Here is a 21624-nt window from a genome sequence, read left to right as displayed (position 1 = left end):
TGCTCTACTCTAGCGAATTCAGAAACGTGAGTTTGTTGTCTGTGCACTGACTGCCACAGTTTAGTGACCTAGAGTAGTACATTGTAGTTTTGACTGTAGCCTACATACAGTTTGTATGGATCTTTTTGTTTCCAATTATATCATTCTTTTTGTTTATCATTTTTCACATTGGATTATACACTTGGTGGAGAAATGAATTCACAAAACCAGAGCCTTGTCTATATCGCAGGGGTGTCAAACCCATTTTCACCAAGGGCCACATCAGCATGGTTGCCGTCAAAGGGCCAGTTGTAACTACGATGTAACGTCAGTAACGATGTAAAAACATGGTGTTTTTGTTGTAGCTTTTGTGAACATGGGGCATATTATGCTGCAATTTAAGTCCGCCTTTTAATTCTTGGACAATCTGCTGTTTTTCTTGGAGGATACATTTGCAAATTGTTCTCAGTGTTTGGTGACAAAATGCAAGCGCGCATAGCGCAAGAGCAAAACTTGTTTTGCCCTTCATCTGAACACAGAATAGCTTTTTGAGCTTTATGTAAAATAAACATTGCCGTTTTCCAATAGCCTAGGTAAAACCTTGTCTAATGAAGGTGATGTCTTCATCATTGCTGGCTCCAAATTGTCGATAAGGGAAGCAGAAACATGCTAGCTTGGCTGAGTACTCTAACCAAGTTCGAGAGCGATACCAACTTGGGTTGAATGCCCGAGGACCTTGGCTGAAAATGCACATGGGGTACGTTCGCAGAACCGGCTGCATTGGAGTGCTGTCATTCAAACCATGCTCGCCTTCACCCAGTTAAACTTTGCGTTTAACACTGATGTGCATACACTGCTTTCTAGAGGCGGGATGTCGTCACTTTGCCGTAACACAATTGAAATGCATGGTGAGAGATGTCGTTTATGGTCAATGCACGCTGTAAAGCAGCGTAGACTTATTTCAATAGCCCATTAATCTCTTCCGCGGGCCACATAAAATGACGCGGCGGGCCTTGAGTTTGTCTTTAATATAATATTATGTGACTGCACCTGCTGCACTCATCGTCTGACTAGTGACAGCTGGTAAGAGTGTCACACGTGTGATGAGAGGTGGGAGATAAACAACGACGATTTCTAACTTACAAAGACGCAACACTCCGAGAGTACGGGGTACCGGATTCCCTGATCGGGGCTGTCCGGTCCCTGTACGACCGGTGCCAGAGTTTGGTCCGCATTGCCGGTAGTAAGTCGAACTTGTTTCCGGTGATGGTTGGACTCCGCCAGGGCTGCCCTATGTCACCGATTCTGTTCATTACCTATATGGACAGGATTTCTAGGCGCAGCCAGGGTGTTGAGGGGGTCCGGTTTGGTGACCTCAGGATCGGGTCGCTGCTTTTTGCAGATGATGTGGTCCTGTTGGCTTCATCGGGCCGTGACCTTCAGCTCTCACTGGAGCGGTTCGCAACCGAATGTGAAGCGGCTGGGATGCAAATCAGCACCTCCAAATCTGAGGCCATGGTTATCGACCGGAAAAGGGTGGAGTGCCATCTCCGGGTCGGGGAGGAGATCCTGAACCAAGTGGAGGAGTTCAAGTATCTCGGGGTCTTGTTCACGAGTGAGGGAAGAATGGAGCGCGAGGTCGACAGGCGGATCGGTGCGGCGTCCGCAGTGATGCGGGCTCTGCATCGGTCCGTCGTGGTGAAGAAGGAGCTGAGTCGAAAGGCGAAGCTCTCTATTTACCAGTCGATCTACGTTCCTACCCTCACCTATGGTCACGAACTATGGGTAGTGACCGAAAGAACGAGATCGCGAATACAAGCGGCCGAAATGAGCTTTCTCCGCAGGGTGTCCGGGCTCTCCCTTAGAGATAGGGTGAGAAGCTCGGTCATCCGGGAGGGGCTCAGAGTAGAACCGCTGCTCCTCCGCGTCGAGAGGAGCCAGCTGAGGTGGCTCGGGCATCTGATTAGGATGCCTCCTGGACGCCTCCCTGGTGAGGTGTTCCGGGCACGTCCCACTGGGAAGAGGCCCCGGGGAAGACCCAGGACACGCTGGAGGGACTATGTCACTCGGCTGGCCTGGGAACGCCTCGGGGTCCCCCAGGAAGAGGTGGTGGAAGTGGCCGGGGAGAGCGAAGCCTGGGCCTCCCTGCTTAGGTCGTTGCCCCCGCGACCCGATCCCCGGACAAGCGGCAGATGACGACGACGACGACGCAAAAACAAAGCAACGTGTTTTCGACAAAAAAAACGCTTCTCCACCTACTGTTCTGGTGGTGAATTGTTTTCAGCACCCCCAGCCTTCGGAGAACCATAAAGGCAACAGAAATGCTAATTAATCCGTCCTATCCGGCGGCCCGCCCATCCGTAACGGAGTCGGAGTACCATACTGGCACCTTTAGCCTAGTTTTCCATCGTTATTCTTCTCCCGGTGCTCCCGATGGCCAGTGCGCTACTGCTGGGCTGTGCTGCGCTGGTGGATTTTCAAGTCATATCATTTTAAATTCTCGTGCTGTCAGTGGGTGCTTCAGCACCCCTAGTTCCAGCGGCCATGCATATGTATGTATTTATTGAAATAAGTTTGAAGCTCATGATTTGTACCCGATGTTTCTGGTTGGACTTGGACCTCTGTTGACGTGTCTGGCTCTGGCACACGCGTTCTTTTAGTACCTTTCTGACGCCAGGCTAACATAACGACTTACAAACTCAGAAACTCGACACTTTTTTAGTTTCTAGATTTTCAGCAGTGAAAAATCTGTTACGCACTTACGCAGGCATAGACAGCTTTTTCAAACTAGCGTCCGTGGAGAAGTGAACTTCTGATAGGGTGGGCCGACTGCTTGCAGTTACGTGATTTGGCAAGATCTGAAGTAAGTCACGTAGTGATAGGGTCATTTCCAATCTCTCTGACGTTGACGCTTTCTCTGTCAGTGGTAGAGTACCGGGCCGGCTACATGCAAGAAGTAGCGGTACGCAAGCAAAAGTGGCGGTACGCTTAAGAGTAAAATGTAGAAGTGCCGGTACTGCGTACCAGTGCATACCGGCCCATTTCGAGCACTGCCTGTGACAAAATAATTATGAAAACATATTGGCCGACCCAATTTTCATCCTCCACGGGTGGGTCGAGACCCAGACTTTGAAAAACACTGCTTTAGATGACCTACTGCACACAGCTGATTGCGCATCGGTGTTTTCAGCGTTTGCATTAGTGTTCATGTCGGCATCATGTTCATCATTTCCACAATTAACAGGTTCAGCCAGAGGCTCTGGTTCTTTTTTTGTACAGCTGAAGACGTTGCTTCACCTAAGCTAGGGTCATGAGGGTTTTCTATTTGTGAAATCCATTTATCCACATTTGCAATAAAAGCATTTATCTGCGCTGAACGCGGTTTACACCACTTCTCGTCGTCAAGGCCGGATTAACCATTAGGGCAAGTGGGCACTTGCCCTGGGGCAAATGATATCTAAGGGGCCCTGGACAACATCAACAAAAAATTTATATCACGTTATGAACGCAGTCTTTACTTAATGTGAGCACTTTATTGCAACTCGTTCGATCAAAATATTATGTTAAATCACGTCAAAAACAGTGTTTGTGTAGTCTAGTAGCTCCCTGCACAAAGCTCCCGCAGACACTGCGAGCGACAGTCACATGACTTGAAGCGCTGCAGCTGGAGTAGAGCGTTCTCTGGGGAGAAGCAGTGTAGCAAGATGGAGAAGCAGTTAAGCGGGAGTGCTAAAAGAAAATTGAAAAGAGAAAAATAATTTAGGTTAGTCCACAATTTGTCGACAGGCCTTGTTGAGCCTTGTTGCCCAGGGCACAGAAAATTGTTAATCCGGCCCTGCTCGTTGTCAATTCTGCGTGATTCCTCATCCAAGCACTGGAGAACGTAAATTGAATTCGAAGTAAATTGAAGTTGTAAACTCTTCCAAGATCTCATAAAACTTAACCATGTTTCCTTTCACTTCATCAAGGGATTCTTCATCAATCATCAAATCGTTTACAATCTTAATTATCCTTAAGACATTATTCATGATCTAGTTGCGCGCAAAACGCACGGCCTGCTCACCCATTGTTGGAGCAGTCACTTCGGCCTCATTGCTAGACATCGTACTGTAATGTGTTGTATGTGTTGATTTGTTACCCCCCGCCTCACGTCCAGAAAGGGCCAGGAGACTGCCCCATCGTTATGCAGACTTTGTTTGTTCCCTCGGGGACGAGGGACTTTGTAGTGGGGGGGTAATGTAATGTCTTGTTTGTGTTGATTTGTTCATGTTCATTGTGATGTATGTGTCATACATCAGCGGAAGCTCATGTGGGGGTTGCTAGGAGCCGGGGGGCGGGGACACCGGAATAAGTGAATGTGTTTCCGGTTGATGAGCCTCTTTGTGCTCACGGTTTAGTAGCAGTGATTTACGTGCATTGTTGTGAAGTAATAAAGTGATCATTCAAGAAAAAACTATCTTCGTAGTGACTGAGATCGCTACAATTGGTGTCAGAAGCAAACTGTAACTAAAGTGAGTGAGCTCGTTTGTTATCGTTATTTTTTTGGGGGTAAATAATTTTCAGTTTAGCTAGCGGCTACGTTTATTGTGGGGGACATGGCTTTGTGTAAGGAGGACTTTTCTGGCATGAAAGTTAAGGAGGAGGGAGACAGTGGTCCAGCCCGATGGTGTGAGGAGTTTCAAAGGATGGAACAGGCAAGATCTCAGATACGGGATTCGGCTGCGAGGATGGCTTCGGAGGCTGGCATGGCTGCAGGTGCAAGATCAAAGTCAGAGAGGGGGAGGGGCAGACTGTGACTGTAACAACGTCAATCATGGCGGCGCCCGTAGTGCATGGTCCTCAGTGAAAACACCCAAGTACGGGGGTAAGTCAGATTGGGAGGCCTTCCATGCACAGTTTGAGTTGCTGGCTCACGCAGGGGAGTGGACGGAAAGAGAGAAAGCCCTACAGCTTGCAATGTGCCTCACAGACGATGCATTAAAATTAGTGCTGTCAGTTTAACGCGTTATTAACGGCGTTAACGCAAACCCAAATTAACGGCGTCAATTATTTTATCGCGCGATTAACGCTCTTTTTGGCCTAGCAAACTTTGTAGTTTTTTCCACAGGATGTTGCAACAACTACCGACGTTAGAAAAACTACAACACCACACCGGATCTAGCTAGACCGGAAACAAAACAACAGGCACGCCAAACACTCGTTTGGCTTGCGAGCTGGCTAAAGAGTAGTAGCAGAGCCCGTTTACGGATATTAGACATTCTCTGGTAGTAGGCTAACGTTACGTTTTGAGTGGATGACGAGCGCGAGATGCCGAAATGGATGCCAATAAGATTCTGAATGGAAAGTTTGCTTTTAAAAAGTTGCCAAATGGTTCTATTGACAAGACCAGTGATCTGTGTGTTTTGTCGTTGTAAACTGAGCTATCATCGCAGCACGTCCAGTCTGAAATACCACTTGATGGCCAAGCACACAGCTGATGAGAATTCTCTGCCCCCTCGTCAAAGCCAGGCGATTGCAATGTTGTTTTCAATAAAAAAAATATTTGCACAAAGCAATCCGAACCACTTTTCTATGTTGATAAGAGCATTAAAATTTGAAAAAAGATTGGGACAAAAAGAAATCAGGGACATTTAGAATAGATAAAAATGTGCGATTAATTGTGATTAATCGCGAGTTAACTATGACATTAATGCGATTAATCGCGAGTTAACTATGACATTAATGCGATTAATCGCGATTAAATATTTTAATCGTTTGACAGCACTAATTAAAATGCCTTCTGTTGGTTAGCCCAGAGGACAGGCATGATTATGGGGCTTTGGTGGCTGCATTAAAGAGGCGCTTTGGCCAATGTGTGCAGCATGGCCTGCTGAAAAATAAACTCAGCAACAGGTACAGACTCCCAGGGGAGCCCCTGCGGGCATTAGCAAATGACTTTGAGAGCCTCACTCGGCGGGCATACGCACACATGCCACCGGATGTGCAGAGCGAGCTGGCAAGAGACTAGTTCGTCAGAGCTTTGTCTCCCACTGAGCTGCATGTGCACGTGCAGCTGGAGCACCTTTGGTCTCTGCAGGCTGCAATGGAGTTGGCAGTGGAGAGGGAGTTTGTGTGGGGTGCGCCAGCTGGAGGTAGCCACAATGAGAGCATGCCCTTAACAAGAGTGGCAGTGGGCACCAACGCTGGCCTGTAAAAACCAGCATGGGTATCTGAGCTGACAGAACTAATACAGGCTATGTCTATCCAGTCAACCCGTACCCCGCACACATCACCCAGGGTGTGTTGGGGGTGTGGCCAGCCTAGTCATCCCCTCAGGCAGTGCCTAAAAGCACCCAAGGGTCCGGGAAACGACGCGGGGTCCGCATAGGGGAGGCTGTGCGGACCCCAGCCCCATCCTCTTCGTCGTCTGCAGGAAGGGCCCGAAAGCACGGACGGGGGAGTCAGGGCCCACCAGAAGCAGACGACAACATCCCCACGGAGCCTGTGGTAGTGGTGGGGCGGACTTGTGTTGGGGACTTTTGTCACGTCCCAGTGACCGTAGAGGGGGTTCCCTGCTCTGCTTTGGTGGACACGGGGTCCACAGTGACGCTGGTAAGACCTGATGTGGTGCCAGGCTGGACTCAGTTGGAGCCCACCACTGTGCAGCTGCGCACAGTCACGGGCGGGTTGGCACCCATGAAAGGCAGGGGAGAAATGACACTGACTGTGGGGGGAAAAGCTGTCCGCCACCCAGTGTGGGTGGCAAGCGTGCAGGACCCGTGAATACTAGGACTGGATTTCTTGAAGGCCACGGGCTGTCAGCTGGACCTGGGCAGAGGCACGCTCAGGTTTCAGGACTGGCCTGTCATCGCGTTGTCGGCCGTGACATCACCAGTTGCTGCACCCATTACTTTGCCGGCATGAGAAGTTGGCACAGCAGAGCCGCAGGCCACACCCACGTTTCCCCAAAACCCCTCACAACATCAGGGTGCGTGTTTCCCTAACAGACCACCCCTCCATGCCCACAGCATTGCTGTTCAGTCGCCTCCCTCTCAGCTAGAGACAGAGGTGAAAGCAGCCAACTCCCCTCCACCCCTGCTGGCAGTGCCAGCCCACAACAGCATGGGCTGCTCGTCTCCGGCCCTGCTGCCCAGACGGAGGAGGAGACAACGCGTTCTGCCATCACGAAAATCTGGATGGAGAACTGTGGTGACTTGGACTCACAACAGCAGGAGCTGTTGTGGCGGCTGTTAGTGGAGTTTAAAGACAGCTTTGCGCTGAGGGAGGATGACGTTGGGCGAACACAGTTGGTGGAGCATGAGATTGACACCGGGGACGCCCGTCCGATAAAGTGCCGTCCCCGCCGGCTTCCACTGGCACGGCAAGAGGCGTGTGACAAAGCTGTCGGGAACATGCTGCAGGCAGGCATCATCGGGCCATCAGATAGTCCCTGGGCAGCTGCAGTGGTCATGGTCCCCAAAAAGAACGGTGAGTGGCGCCTCTGCTTTGACTACAGGCCACTGAATGGGGTAACTAAAAAGACTCATATTCACTACCCCGCGTGGATGAGTGTCTGGACTTAGTCTCAGGCTCTGCCTGGTTTTCCTCCCTGGACCTTCGCTCTGGCTATTACCAGATGCCTCTCGCCCCATCTGCCCAACCAAAGACTGCCTTTTGCACTGGACGTGGGCTCTGGCAGTTTAAGGTCCTCAGTTTTGGATTGTGCAACGCCCCTGCTTCCTTTGCCAGACTGATGGATCAGGTGTTGAATGGCATCCCACGCCAGGAGTGCCTGGTTTATCTGGACGACATCTTGGCACATGGACCCTCTTTCGATGCCGCCCTGTTGTCATTACGGCGCGTGCTGGAGAGGATCTGGGAAGCAGGGCTGAAACTCCACCCGGATAAGTGCCATTTTATGCAGCGGCAGGTGACTTTTCTGGGATACAGAGTGGGGCGGGAGGGAATTAGCACTGTGCAAGATAAAGTGCAGGCAGTGGCAGACTGGCCCGTCCCGTCCACTCAAAAGGACTTGAAAAGTTTCTTGGGCCTCGCCTCATACTACCGGAGGGTCGTACAGGGTTTTTCGTGCCCTCAGCAATGCCCCTGGGATGAGCTGGGATGAGCATCTGCCGCTGGTGCTCATGGCGTGCCGGTCTGCAGTCCAGGAGTCGACCACGTGTTCCCCAGCACTCCTCATGCTGGGGAGGGAGCTCCGCACACCAGCAGAGCTGGCCTTTGGGCGGCCTCCAGACGCCCCTGTGGTTTCCCCAGGCCCGGAATATGCCAGGAGGCTCCAGGACAGGTTTGAGTCTGCCCATGCGTTCGCCCGGGTACAGCAGGAAAGTGCTGGGGCAAGGCAAAAGTGCAATTATGACGTGCGGGCATGGGGTAGGCATTTCCAGGCTGGAGAGCTTGTTTGGGTTTACAGCCCACAAAGAAAGAAGGGCCGGTGTCCAAAGCTCGACTGTCAGTGGGTGGGGCCCTGCAGGGTGTTGGAGCGGATGAGGGAGGTGGTGTATCGGGTGCAGCTTCTGCCACGAGGACAGAAGGTTGCACTGCACAGAGACAGACTGGCCCCCTATCAAGGCAATGCCTTACCCCAGTTTCCAGGTACCCCACGCACCCAACCCTCTGCACTACACACACACACTCCTCATTGCCCACAGCCAGAGCCTGGAGGGGGTGACACTGACTGTCTTTGTGTCCCCCGGGTCTCAGCCCACTTCCCCTGCCCCCAGGTTAAGCCTGTTACCCCCCACCTCACGTCCACAAAGGGCCAGGAGACTGCCCCATCGTTATGCAGACTTTGTTTGTTCCCTCGGGGACGAGGGACTTTGTAGTGGGGGGGTAATGTAATGTCTTGTATTTGTTGATTTGTTCAAGTTCATGTTCATTGTGATGTATGTGTCATACATCAGCGGAAGCTCATGTGGGGGTTGCTAGGAGACGGGGGGCGGGGACACCAGAATAAGTGAATGTGTTTCTGGTTGATGAGCCTGTTTGTGCTCATGGTTTTGTAGCAGTGATTTACGTGCATTGTTGTGAAGTAATAAAGTGATCATTCAAAAAAAACCTTTCTTTGTGGTGACTGAGATCGCTACAGTACAAAAAAAAAAAAACTTACAGAAACAACGAAAAACATTTGTTCTCTCTCTTAATTCCAATATTTTTCTTCACGAAAATCCATCCAAAGAATGGTCGCTTCAAGCACATACCTCCCTTGAAGCGTTTCTTTTTCTTTGGAGTTCACCATACGTTCGGCCGACTATCCTTTGTCCAGCTTGCTTGAATATCTTTGGGCAAAATCCAAGCAATGTCATTGACTAATTGTAGTGGCAAAAACAGTTTTGAGTTTTTTCCTTTAAACCCCTAGATCCTATTCCTATGTCCTAGTTGATTTTACCACCATGGAGAAAGCAGGAGAAGCATGTCAAGACTTGCAGGTCTGTCCAGTAGTCCAATGCAAAGGGAGTTTGACCATCCAATGATGCCGGTTTTCTTGTAGAGGAATTATGTTACAAAAATAAGGATGCAATTGCAGTTCAAAGTCCAAATAATTAAAGTTCACAAACAAAGGCTGCAACAAGTGGAACAGGCCCACGGAGACAGCGTGGTCAGGGTCGGCGTTTGCTATAGGCGAACTAGGTAGCCGCCCAGGGCACCATGAAGAGGGGGGCGCCCAATACCAAAGTGAGTCCATTAATTAACTGTCCCACACCACCAGCAGGGGGCGCCGAGGCTGGGGGGGGGGCGTCTCTCCGATTTGCGCTCCCGTGGGGGGGGTGGGGTGCTGTTGAAACATTTTGCCTAGGGCAGCGAAGGTACTCGCACCGGCCCTGAGCGTGGTTCACGGCCTCAGCACTGAGGTCAATGCCGGTATTTGCGCCTGCCTTCTCCCTGTCATGCACGTCTGACAGCCCTTTCAAGGGTGGCACTGTCACCACCTATAGAGGGTGCACACTCACAGTTCCACAAAAAGGGGAAAAATCAACAAGTCATTCAAAATAGATACAACTTAAATGCAGCTTCTACATATACCTTTATTTGTCCCACAATGGGGAAATTCGGGCATTGCAGCAGAAAAGTGGACAGAAGCATACATAGAATTTACAAAGTAAATACAAGATATAATAAAATATAAAAAAGATAACACCAGTTTCATATGGAGACCAAATATAAATAAACAAATGTAAATATTGCACATTAGTTTGCACTTTATGTGTGTCCATGAGTTATTTAGAGTGGTTGAGTCCTGTGAGTGTTTGTGTGTGTAGAGCAGTGCTGGTTGTTTAGTTTCACAGCAGCAGGAAGGAAGGACCTGCGGTACCACTCCTTCACACACTTAGGGTGAAGGAGCTGGTCGCCGAAGGAGCTACTCAGTGCAGACAGTCTGTCTAGTCTCCTCCTGTCAGCTGTAGACATACAGCCTCCTACAGTCTACAGTCTCCTCTGGCCCTTCTTGTACAGTCCCATGGTGTTGTCATGTTGTCAGTCCAGTCCATTGTTCAGGTGAACACCCAGGTACTTATAAGAGTCCACTCAATCAATGTCCTTTCCCTGGGGGGGGGGGTTTGCCTGCGGAAGTCCACCACCGGCTCCTTGGTTTTTCCCCGCGTTGATCTGGAAGCGGTTCCACTGGCACCAGTCCACAATGTCCCGAGTCAGTTCTCTGAATTCCCTGTCATCGGCATCTGTGATGAGGCCTACAATGGCGGAGTTGTCAGAGAACTTCTGCAGATGGCAGGTGGCTGTGCTGTACATGAAGTCTGCAGTGTACAGGGTGAACAAAAAGGGAGCCAGGACTGTTCCCTGTGGTGCTCCTGTGCTGCAGACTACTGTATCAGAAACACAGTCCCTTGTTCTCACATACTGTTGGTGAGGTAGTTGATTATCCAGGATGTGAGGTGGTGATCCACTCCTGAGAGCACCAGCTTGTCCCCCAGGAGCACTGGCTGAAATCAAAGAACATCATTCTCACAGTGCTTCCAAGCTTCTCCAGTTGAGAAAGAGCTTTTTGGAGGAGGAAGATGATGGCGTTATCTACCTCGATGCCAGGCTGGTAGGCAAACTGCAGCGGGTCTATTGATGGTCTCACCAGGGGGCGGAGATGGACGAGCACCAGGCGCTCCAGTGTCGTCATTAAATGCAATGTAAGTGCCACTGGCATGTAGCTGTTGAGGTCCTTTGAGTGCGGTACTTTTGGTACTGGCACCACGCAGGATGTCTTCACAGCTGTGGAACTCTCCCAGCTTCAGGCTCAGGTTGAAGACCCGTTCCACAATCCCACACAGCTGGTGTGCACAGGACTTGAGGATCCAAGAGCTGATGCCGTCCGAACTTGGTGCCTTTTTTGTCTTGATAATCCTGAGCTCTTTTCACACCTGGTTTGTGGAGAGTGACAGAGTTTAGCATGGGGGCTGAGTGTTTGGGGTTGTAGGGGGTGTTGACGGTATAAAAGGGGGTGGAGGTGAGGGTAAGAGGTGAGATGAAAGGGATGGGTCAGGAGAAGCCGAAGCAGTGGGGGTCTGTGACCTGAGTGCTGTGGAGATTGTGGTAGGACAGTGTACTGGGGGAGCAACTGAGGGGTGCTGCATCTATGGTGACTGGGCCGGGGGAAGGGGGGGATGCTGATCAAACCTGTTGAAGGACAAGTTCAGGTCATTCACCCACTTCTGGTCCTCCGCAGTCTGGGAGTCTGGATTTTTAACAATGTTTTATTACAAAGCACTCATCCAAACAACATCAACCATGGTACTGCACGTCCTTGGGTCCTGAGGTTGACACCTGCAAAATTTCAGCTTTGCTCAGTGCCCGGTTTTTGAGCTAATCGTTCCACTAAATTCCCCCTAAAATCCCACAATAAAACTTGAGCAGACATACAGATACATACAGCGATTCCTTGCATTATAGTATAGGTTATTCCCAGTAACGGTGTCTGTGGCGGCAGATATATTTCCCTCTCTGCTGTGTTTTACTGAATGGACAGTGCACCTTTGACCAGAATGTCCAGTAATGCCTCTGACAAAAGCATTAAAGTTGGATATAAATCCCTGGAGTTTTTGCACTGATGTTCATGAGCTCAAACGTATAGGCCTCTCACAGCCACTGTACCAGTGTCTGTAATGTAAACCATCTACACCATGGGGCTGATTGGAAATGAGTACAATACAGTAATTTAAAAGCCTACTTTATTCCTTTTGCCAGTTATCTTCCAGGTGCTAATGTCTAGGCACCAACACTTACTATATGCCATTATTAGGGTTCCTCCGGTAGGAGGGAACCCTATTGTTTTTGTTAGTATTCCTATTATTATTATATTTCTCCGCTAAATGGCCCAACCGCTCCAAGTCCTGGACCCAATTTTTTCCAATTTGGCCCAATGATACAACAGGTCACTCATTACTCCCACACGGCTAGTGGCCAATGTGCGCCCATAGGTGGCGCTATAAAACACGCCCAAAGTCTACGTGATTTCCCCAGCGCCCCGTTACTCCAAAATGCCTGAAAATTGGTATACATTATTACCTTATTTCTCATGGGGAACAAAAAAGCCTCAAGGACCCATAAGGTATGCCATGATACATTTTGCTGTACTGTCCAAATTTGGTACAACCTTCAAAACCCTTCTACTCATAAACCATAGATCCAATCGACTTGAAATTTGTTCCAGATGTGCATTTGCCGCACGTCGCATATTGAAAATGCTGTGCGATACGATATAGCGCAAAGAGGGATAGGTGGTCAACCAACGTGACACACGTGCGAGCTTGGCGGGGCGCACACACATCCTTTCTGGAAATGGTGTGCTGACCAAGCCCCCACCCTTGGTCTTTAGCTCCTGTTTCATTTAGCTTCCAATTGCAGCTCGCCGTTACGACTATAAATTATTTTTCGGCGGCCATTGTTGTTTTCAACTGGAATCGCCTGGTAGCCGTGTTGGAGGCAGCCACGTTCGGTAAGTTCTATTTTTACACATTTTAAGCAAGAATCAATGATTGGGTTTGTGAAAGTACACTACTCTTGAATTATAGTGAAGGTTTGAGCACTTTGAGACCTTTAGATCGTGAGTTTGAAGTGACGGAAAACCAAACTCAAAAAGTAGCTAGCTTTTCCCTCTGTGTAATTAGTGAATCATGTAGCATCTCGGCAAATTAATCAAAAAGGTGGAGGAGGGCAGCTTATAGGAGAACAAGCGATTCCCCACAGACCTGTCGGCTCAGAATTTTAATTTAGCTCGTGAGAGTCTTTGTAATAAGCCTATGCGCCAGGGAGACCGCATAGGCTTAGGCGGCAGCCATGTTTTGGTCGCGTCATGTTTATAAGTTCACCATTTTACAGTTTGGTCGACACCAAAAATGTCGAGGAGGGCAGCCTTCAGGAGATGTGGGAATTGTGCTTTTAGCCAGATGCTCCGAATATTTTTGTGATTTTTGGAAAGTGAGACTGCGTCCCGGAGGTACATTGTTTTGACTTGGCCTCAGAGACAGACTCGGCTCGCTCATTGGCAGTGTGTAAACAATATTGTCTTTCACTCAATTTTACTCCTAAAATGTCAGGGAGGGCTGCTTTTTGTAAACAAGAGCCTGCTGAAGATAGGATCTTTCAAAACAAGCCTATTTCATTCGTCATTTGCCTGAGAAAGCGACCTACGTTAGCCAGCCTAGTTTCACTCGGTCAGCCTATTTAAAGGTCTCTGACAGTCAGAATCACTGTTTACAGGCAAAGGTGGAGCTGGTCTTTTGTCAGATTTGCATATATTGACCAGTTTAGAGCTAAATACTCCTGCCAGAGCCTGGAATCGAACCAAATGTTTTGAGGGACTTTGCATGGCCGGGTCTCCATCAGGTCACCACATTTGGAGTCAAGTTCAAGTAATACCACTGCATTTCACAGTCAAAACTGTAGTTTATGTCAAGTGCAGATGTAAAAAGCTTCATTTTTCACAACTGACATGGATCCTTTCTTCACTTTACAGGTCTGGAGGGTCATGCAGAGGCCTGCTCAACAGAGTTCAACAGAGGATGCTGAACTACCTGAACTTGCTGGTCTACCCCCTTCCAGCTGGACAGCTTCTCCTCAGCCCTGACCCCAGGACAACTTCATCCAGCTGGACTGCCCTGACTGCCTGCATGCAGGCCCTGCTTGCCCCTGCCTGCCAGCCCTCCAGAGACAGACAGTCACCCCACAGACACAGTAAGCTCTTCAGACTGCTTTTTTGAAGACATTGATGAAAAAGGACAAACCTGTATTTTTTACTTTGATGAAAGTCAAAGTACCATAACCATAACACAGTACATATGGTGTACAAAGCTGCAGTCAGATTTGGCAAAATTGTTAGCTTGGATGTTATCTTGACATTTACATGGGGCCTCGATGATGATGCGCACGCAGCTTCAAGGCAGAAAGACGCGTTCCATTTCTGGAGACTCTGGGGACTAGCATCTCGTCATATCACGCAGTCGGAGCACAGCTAGATCATCAGCCTCAGCGCTCTTCGGTACCCAGCATGCAGTGCGGCAATAAAAAAAAATGCCAAGACTTGTGGAAAATAGTTTGGTTACAACAGCAATGCAAGGCATTTCAGTTGTTGCGTTCGTTCAGTTAGACGTTTGTAATATTGTTTGTTAGTTAAAATAATCTGGTTGGTCACCCTGAGAGTGCATGTTGTGTGGTTAAATCGGAAGTGAGAGTCGGCCGTGGAAAGGTAATACTTGCAAAGAGATGATCATGGGTTGTGTCATAGAATTATTGCCTATGAGGTTATTCTTGATTGTAATTTGACTGTGGTTCTGGATTGCGGTCTTCAAGCCATCTTCGAGAAATTCTCAAAACAGTGTTGCGATCAATGTGTTTTGATTGTGGGAGGCAACTTTTGGTCGACATCTAAACCTCATGCGTCCGCTGCAGCATTTCTGCTTTGGTGTGACTTGCGCTATGAGGGAATAAAATGGCATGGATTGGGATAGTGTGTTTTTATATAGGGTGAAATGGAATGAGAAATGTAATACAAAATGTCTGAAAGGGGTGTATTTATGTAAATGTCCACATTGCCTCAATATCTTTGTCAAAAAATCTAATATCATTTTGACTGATGGTTTTCAAACCTTATTGGGTTCAAGATGACATCACTCTGAAGTACCATCAACAATTTAACCTTGTTTTGTCAAAATATGATTGAATTTGAGTAGTTTAAACTTTGGCTGAATCTAACAACTCTTACCACAGAAGAAACGGCCTACTTTTTTATACAGTAACTGAACATGACAATATTCAACACTGAGAATAGCTCAATGGACTGGGACAGTGACCGGCAAAGTACAAGGTTGTAGGTTTGAATCCAGCAGCAGTCTTTTAGCCTAATTTTAGTTTAAATTTGAATATCTGTTTAGTTAAACAGGATGTCGTCATTATGAAATACCATGCGCAATTCCACTTTGAAATTTCAACCGTTTCTTAACCTTTGTCCCAAAGCTGACCAAAGCTAATACTCTGACCTTTCTACTCATACTTTTTCAACAGTTGGTGTGTAGCAGAGAGGATGGAGAGGCTGCCTTGTAACCTTATGCACGAGTTCAAATCCCCATTCAGCCTATTGTAGTTGGCCCTACATGAAGTAGTTTTGCTCTCTTGTTGTCCAACTCTTGACCTTCTACAATGTACATTTTTATAATATTTGTCATTTTGCGGAAGAACCCGCATCGCTGCTTGCAGCTATATTTCACGAAATATATTTGTATACAAATAAGTGTTAATTCAAGCAAACATGTTTGCAGTTTGTTGTAAGAATCTGTGTAAGTGGTTCACCTAAATAGAATTTGAAACGTGCATCTTGATGCAGATTTTGCTTAGCGAGATTCTTTTCACAGATGTTACTGTAGTTAGCAGTTATCAATTTTAATCTGTTAAAACTTCATCTGAAATTGAGGATTTCCTTCCCAACTAAAATGATTGTGTGTTATGACTACAAAATTGTCAATTTATGCACCCCTTTACCCCTATTTAAAACAAACAAAAAAACAGAGGAGCACAACGGAGGTGTTTCATTTCACATTTTATTATTCATATTACATGGTATTGGATTTGCTTCACCAATATAAAAATCCCCCTTGTTCAAAAAATATAACGTTTGCATTGTCATTGGAGGCTGGCACTCAATTGCAAGGCATCAATCCTGTGCTTCCCAGTTTTACAATAATAATTAAAAAAAAGAAGCTTTGTAGTGGATCACATTTTCCCATGTTTTTCAATTCTGTATTGACTGAACACTTGCCAACCTTGCTTATTTCAAATGCTAAGAAAAAACTGGTGTAAACATTATAGACTGGGAGATGACCAGACCCATTTTCTACTCTGTTTTAAGCATGATAAGATGTTCAATGTCAAATGAGTTTTTTCACAAAGATGCAGTACCTGAGAGACAATAAGGGCATTGTAATTCCTCCAACCCCCAGTGTATGACCCCTTTACATGTCTAAAATCCTGTCTCTAGTCCTTCCTTGAAAAAGATGACCTTTTGAACATCAAAAAGCTCTAAATTCTCACCTGTATACTTGTTTTGATCACATATATGGCAATATGACAGACTAACTGCATTTAATATACGGTATACTATGCCTGAGGTTTAATATAAATGTACGGATTGTGTCACATTACCCCAAGAACAGTAAAAGGCTAAACTGAAATTAAAGCACGTAAGTGGCTCCCGTCATTCAATGTTGAGTTTTACTGAACATTGAATGGTATACTGATCCACATGGGAAGAATCAAGTATTTATCAAAGCTGTAAAAAAGTCATGCAAGGCCTCAAGGCAATGACACTTCTAGCTAACATGCTCCACTGCAAGATGATGAATTTAAGGATACTTAATCATTTTTCCCAAATCTGTCAGAAGTAATTGACTAGGAAAACATGTAAGGTGATAAACTATTTTCTACAAATGTACAAGCTTCCATAAAGAAAGAACGAACAATAGCTAATACTATGACCATAAGATTGCAGACTTAAAGTCTCCTACAAATCTCATATAAACAATTCAGTGAGTGTACCATATATTGATTATTTACAAGGCATATACAGCTGTCAAAAAAACATATTTGTCATATGCACACAAGTCATTTCATTTGAATCATGTTTTGTATGTAAATCTAAAAAATATGTAAATGTTCACTTTGGCAGGATTTAATCTAAACATTTTAACCTTAGAACTAAGAAAAAAAGGGCACAGCTTTTCTAGTTTGTAATAACAATTGTCATAGTCATTTTTCACAAAGTATAATTTGCATTTCAATTAACTGATTAGATATTGAGATTGAATTCATGTGGGGGAAAAATACAGACAATATTATATATATATTATATATAATAATTGTGTATACATCAAATAACTAATTTCAAATGTCTATTGTCACTAGGGCTTCACTCCAAAGATTCACACCAAGTAAACTGTTATAGCGATAGTCCATCTAGCAAATATTTGAGAGTTAAAAGTATATATGGATGACAGCACTTACCATATCTAACCTTTTAGTGATACTGAGGTTTCTTTTTCTTCAATTTTAATCCTAAACACTGGTACTAACCCAAATCTTGTTTGCAACAAACCATGGATAAAATCACAAAAACAAACCATAACTATTAAATGAAATAAAACAACTTAAACCATATTCTCATGTACCCACACCATACTTAGTTTTTGATCCTTTCTTTTTCATTTAAGATTTAGGAACTGCCAAAACTGCTTGGTTTTAATTATATTCACGATGAACTTAAGATATAAGATGACGCTATTAAAAATGACAATGGGCCTCATATATTGTATTTGGATAACACAATTAAGGCCATATGAAAAAACTGAATCGGATATTTCACCAATGCTTAGATCTGTAGATAGCAGAACTACTAAGTACATTCAAATCTCTAGCACATTCACATCTCTCTGTAACAGTAATACTGAATGTTGTTCCTTGTTGAATGCTTTGAGTTGTTGGGATTTTAAAATGGCTGCCTGTTTCTGAAGTAATGTTTATTTGGAATGCAGGCCAACAATGTCGCTGTTCACCCTTCTGTGACCTTATGAGCGTTCAAGTCATTGTGAGTGCCAGGATTTTGTCTAAAACAACATGTTATAACGTCTGCCGTAGGCTGTGTGAATGCAATCTTTGGGTTTATTAGTGAAGAACATCTACTTTACTAAAGTAGCTCAAGGATTCAAATTCAGCTGGTCTGGCTGCATGTATGTATTTATGTATGTGTGTCTGAAGTCAAATAAAACACAAAAATATGAAATATTTTCTTGAAGTGCTCTGGAAGTGCTCCCTGGTTTCCGCCTCTCTTTTCTCTACCATCTTCAAATTCATAAGACCAATGGCTTTCAAATTGTCCCGTTATTAGCCCCCTGACCAAATCCTATTATTGAGCGGTACTCTAGTTCTCCAAAGTTTGAGGTCCCTGCTTCACTTAGCATTGTCTCTTCTATTATTGCAGAAATCAATGGGCAATCTAAAAGACTACATCATAAATATGCTCTAGTCTAGATTGCCCATTGATTTTTGATTGGAGCCAAAGGGCTCCATTTTGTCTCATTTTATGACTTTTTGCATTAAGTCACTTTTGATCCTAGTTTAATTATGTAACAAGAACATTGAACAGAAAAATACAAAGTATACTCTATCAAAAGGCATTTTAGATGGAGGCAACCAGCCACTCACAGCATGTAGATTGTTCAGTCTGTGGTATTTTTCCACATAAGAGGCTCTAGGAACATTGCACCCAAATATGAGGTCCCTGTACCGTAGAGGAGAAGGGAGGGCCAAAGGGTGATTAGGTGATTGTGAGGGTAAAGGGGAACCCCCCGGGTGTACTGCATAACTCTGTAGGGGGTTTGTGTGGTCGTTAGTCAGAGTACTTAGTGACCCCCAGAGCCAGGAGGGTTATGAATCCAGTCCAGCACGATGAGTGACAGGCTGACGATCATAAAGATGACACCCACCACTAGGAAAATGGCAGCCTTAGAGGGTTTAGAAACAGACAGAAAAACAGGTCATTGACAGCGGACAAAGCATTAATAAATTCAACTCAAATGTTTTCTCGCATATATTAACATCCTTCTGTCTTATGGAGTTAGAAAGCTGACAAAAGTATCTGAATTTGAATATGAAAGATCTGAAATATGTGTGTCAAATTTCATAAAACTGAAATATTTTGCTGTTGAATATATCATATCTGAATTATTTGTATGCCAAATTTAGAAAATCTGAATTATTTGGATCCAAAAACAAAAGGGAAAAGTAGACGATTTCAGATTCAGAACGACCGAACTTTGCCTCAGAACAAAAATTAAGAGTTGCTCGTTGGAGGAAGAGGATGGAGCCCAATGAGGTATAAGTGCTTATGAAACTTGTAAAAACCTGTGTCTTCTCCTCTGGCAAAATTGGCAGTTACTGTAACCAAGGGAAGGGAGTCTAGACAGAGTCGGAGAGCGGCGGAGACCGATGGAAGACATGGAACTGGCAACGCTGTAGCCTATATATTGTTTCTCTGTTCCGTTGTTCTCTTTTCTGTCTTGGAGTTCTTTTAAGAGCTTGATTGCATCAACATCCAGTATGATATAAAATCATTAACTTGAATTGTGTCTCTTCATTATAATACCCACAGAAAAAATCCAGGTTGAATCAAGTAGCTAGCTATTGCTAATAGCCCATTTTGGGTGGTCAAGCATATTGTTTTTCATTGTCTCCTTATATTCCTATCAAAGTCAATGTTCAGCCTTTAGGCTATATGTTCATTTGCTGAGTGACATTTCAGATCGGTTATGGATAGTGAAATATTTGCTCTGTGAGAGATCCGAACGAAATATATAAATGTAGTACTAAACAGGATGTACCTGTAGTGCGGCCGGTCAGTGCAGCTTAGATTCACACATTGTCTCGAAGTCAGTTTCGATCAAATGCCAGCGATCTCCATATAATACTACATCTTGCCGACGTATCTTCTACACATTGGCAAGATGTATGTGTGCTATCTGGGTCTTCCTCCAACGAGCAACTCTTAGTTTTTGTTCTGAGGCAAGGTTCGCTCATTCTGAAATCGTCTACTTTTCCTTGTGAAAGCAAGCTCTTTCACCTTTGGCCAAGTTCAGACAAAATCTGAATTTCCGCAGCATGAATTTCAGCAATCTGAATTCCCGCAATCTGAATTTCAGAAATGTGTATTTCTGGATCAAAATAATTCAGATTTTTTAAATTTGGCATACAAATAATTCATATATGATATATTCAACAGCAAAATATTTCAGTTTTATGAAATTCGACACACAAATATTTCAGACCTTTCATATTCAAATTCAGATACTTTTGTCAGCTTTCTACCTCAATACAGTCTGGGATCCATCAGCATCACCCAACTTTTAGGATCATATTAGCTGTCCCTCCTCCTAACTGATACTATAAACACTTTGCATTTGCTCTAGGACAGTAAGGGATGGTTGACTAAATGACAGCAAGTCATCTAGAGTTTGAGGGAGCAAACGAGATGCAAACCACCATTATAAGCATGGATCTTCTTCAGTGATTTCTTCTTACAAGCACATAAAATATTGTTACACTTTAATTCTTCCAATTCAGTCCAGCAATAGCAATACTGTACCATATTTCACAAATGAGATGGAATGCTTTGGCTTATTGGCATTTCCTTTCACTCAGTCATTTTATGAAGTCGAATCCAAAGTACTGTGCGAAAAGTGTTGCTGTCCAAAACTATTTGCATGCGTGATAGAGTTTCTCCAAACTTACAGAGATCTTCTGCGGGGAGCGAAGTGGGACAGACTTGACCAGTCGTATATAGAAAGCAGCAGGTAAGATAAAAATCAGCATGGTAGCTGCAGAGGAGCCTGTTGAATGAGAGCATTACATTGGGTCAGCATTCAAGAGTTGAGTTACATTAGATACATCTCTATGGTGCTTGCATGTGCTCACATTGATCTTTGATTTCCCTTCTTTCATCCCATTTTACAAGTAACTACATTACCCCTGGGTCATGTTACAGTTATTACCAGCTTGTAGCCTGCAGTCACCCAAACAAGGAAGCAATGATCATGATAATTGGGTCTTCCTTTTTTGTGGCAGTCCTCATGAGAGCCAGTTTTCTAATAACGCTTCATTGGTTTTTGAAACTGCACTTTAAAGAAGAAACTGTCTTGAGTGACCTTCATGTCTTAAAGTAATGATGGACCGTTGTTTCTCTTTGCTTATATGAGCTTTTGTGGCAAAATATGAACTTGGTTCTTTATCAGATATTGTCCTATATATATCAACCCTAACTTGTCACAACACAATTGATTGGCTCAAATGTCCTAAGATGGAAAGAATTCCACAAACACGGTGTCCTAACTGGATGCGAGTGTCTGACTGTAGCGTTGCATCTGATGCTTTCTGTCCACACTGAATCCGTCATATTCACTTTTATTACATCATATAAACTAACCACCTTCTTAAGATACCTTGTGCAACAAGAGCTTTAAACGCGAGCAACTATAAATAAATAGAAACAGGGCGTCCAACAAAGTTGTGTCGCGCTGCGCAGCTTCACATTGCTCGCCTCCAGTTAGGACACTCCAATAGAAAACAAGGCAATCGAACATCTTTTGTCACAGACGGTCCCTCGCA

General features: G+C 45.3%; 1 protein-coding gene across 2 annotated transcripts in view; it reads right to left on the bottom strand.

Moving 5' to 3' along the window:
* Window positions 1–15999: 15999 nt before the first annotated feature.
* The window catches only part of slc38a4 (solute carrier family 38 member 4), a 69498-nt gene continuing 63873 nt past the window's right edge, over window positions 16000–21624 (bottom strand). For both annotated transcript variants that reach the window (XM_084701173.1, XM_084701172.1), the window contains exons 15-16: window positions 20752–20849; window positions 16000–18968 (exon numbers count right to left, since the gene is read on the bottom strand). In XM_084701173.1, coding sequence (XP_084557299.1) covers window positions 18867–18968; window positions 20752–20849 — 200 coding nt within the window. In that variant the 3' untranslated portion in view covers window positions 16000–18866. The remainder of the gene's footprint in view (window positions 18969–20751; window positions 20850–21624) is intronic.

The sequence above is a fragment of the Hypomesus nipponensis genome, chromosome 7 (assembly GCF_054491055.1).
Source record: "Hypomesus nipponensis isolate SF chromosome 7, ASM5449105v1, whole genome shotgun sequence".
Lineage (NCBI taxonomy): Eukaryota > Metazoa > Chordata > Actinopteri > Osmeriformes > Osmeridae > Hypomesus > Hypomesus nipponensis.
Note: the sequence above shows the minus strand (reverse complement) of the source record. Positions and strands in the feature narration are given on the sequence as shown.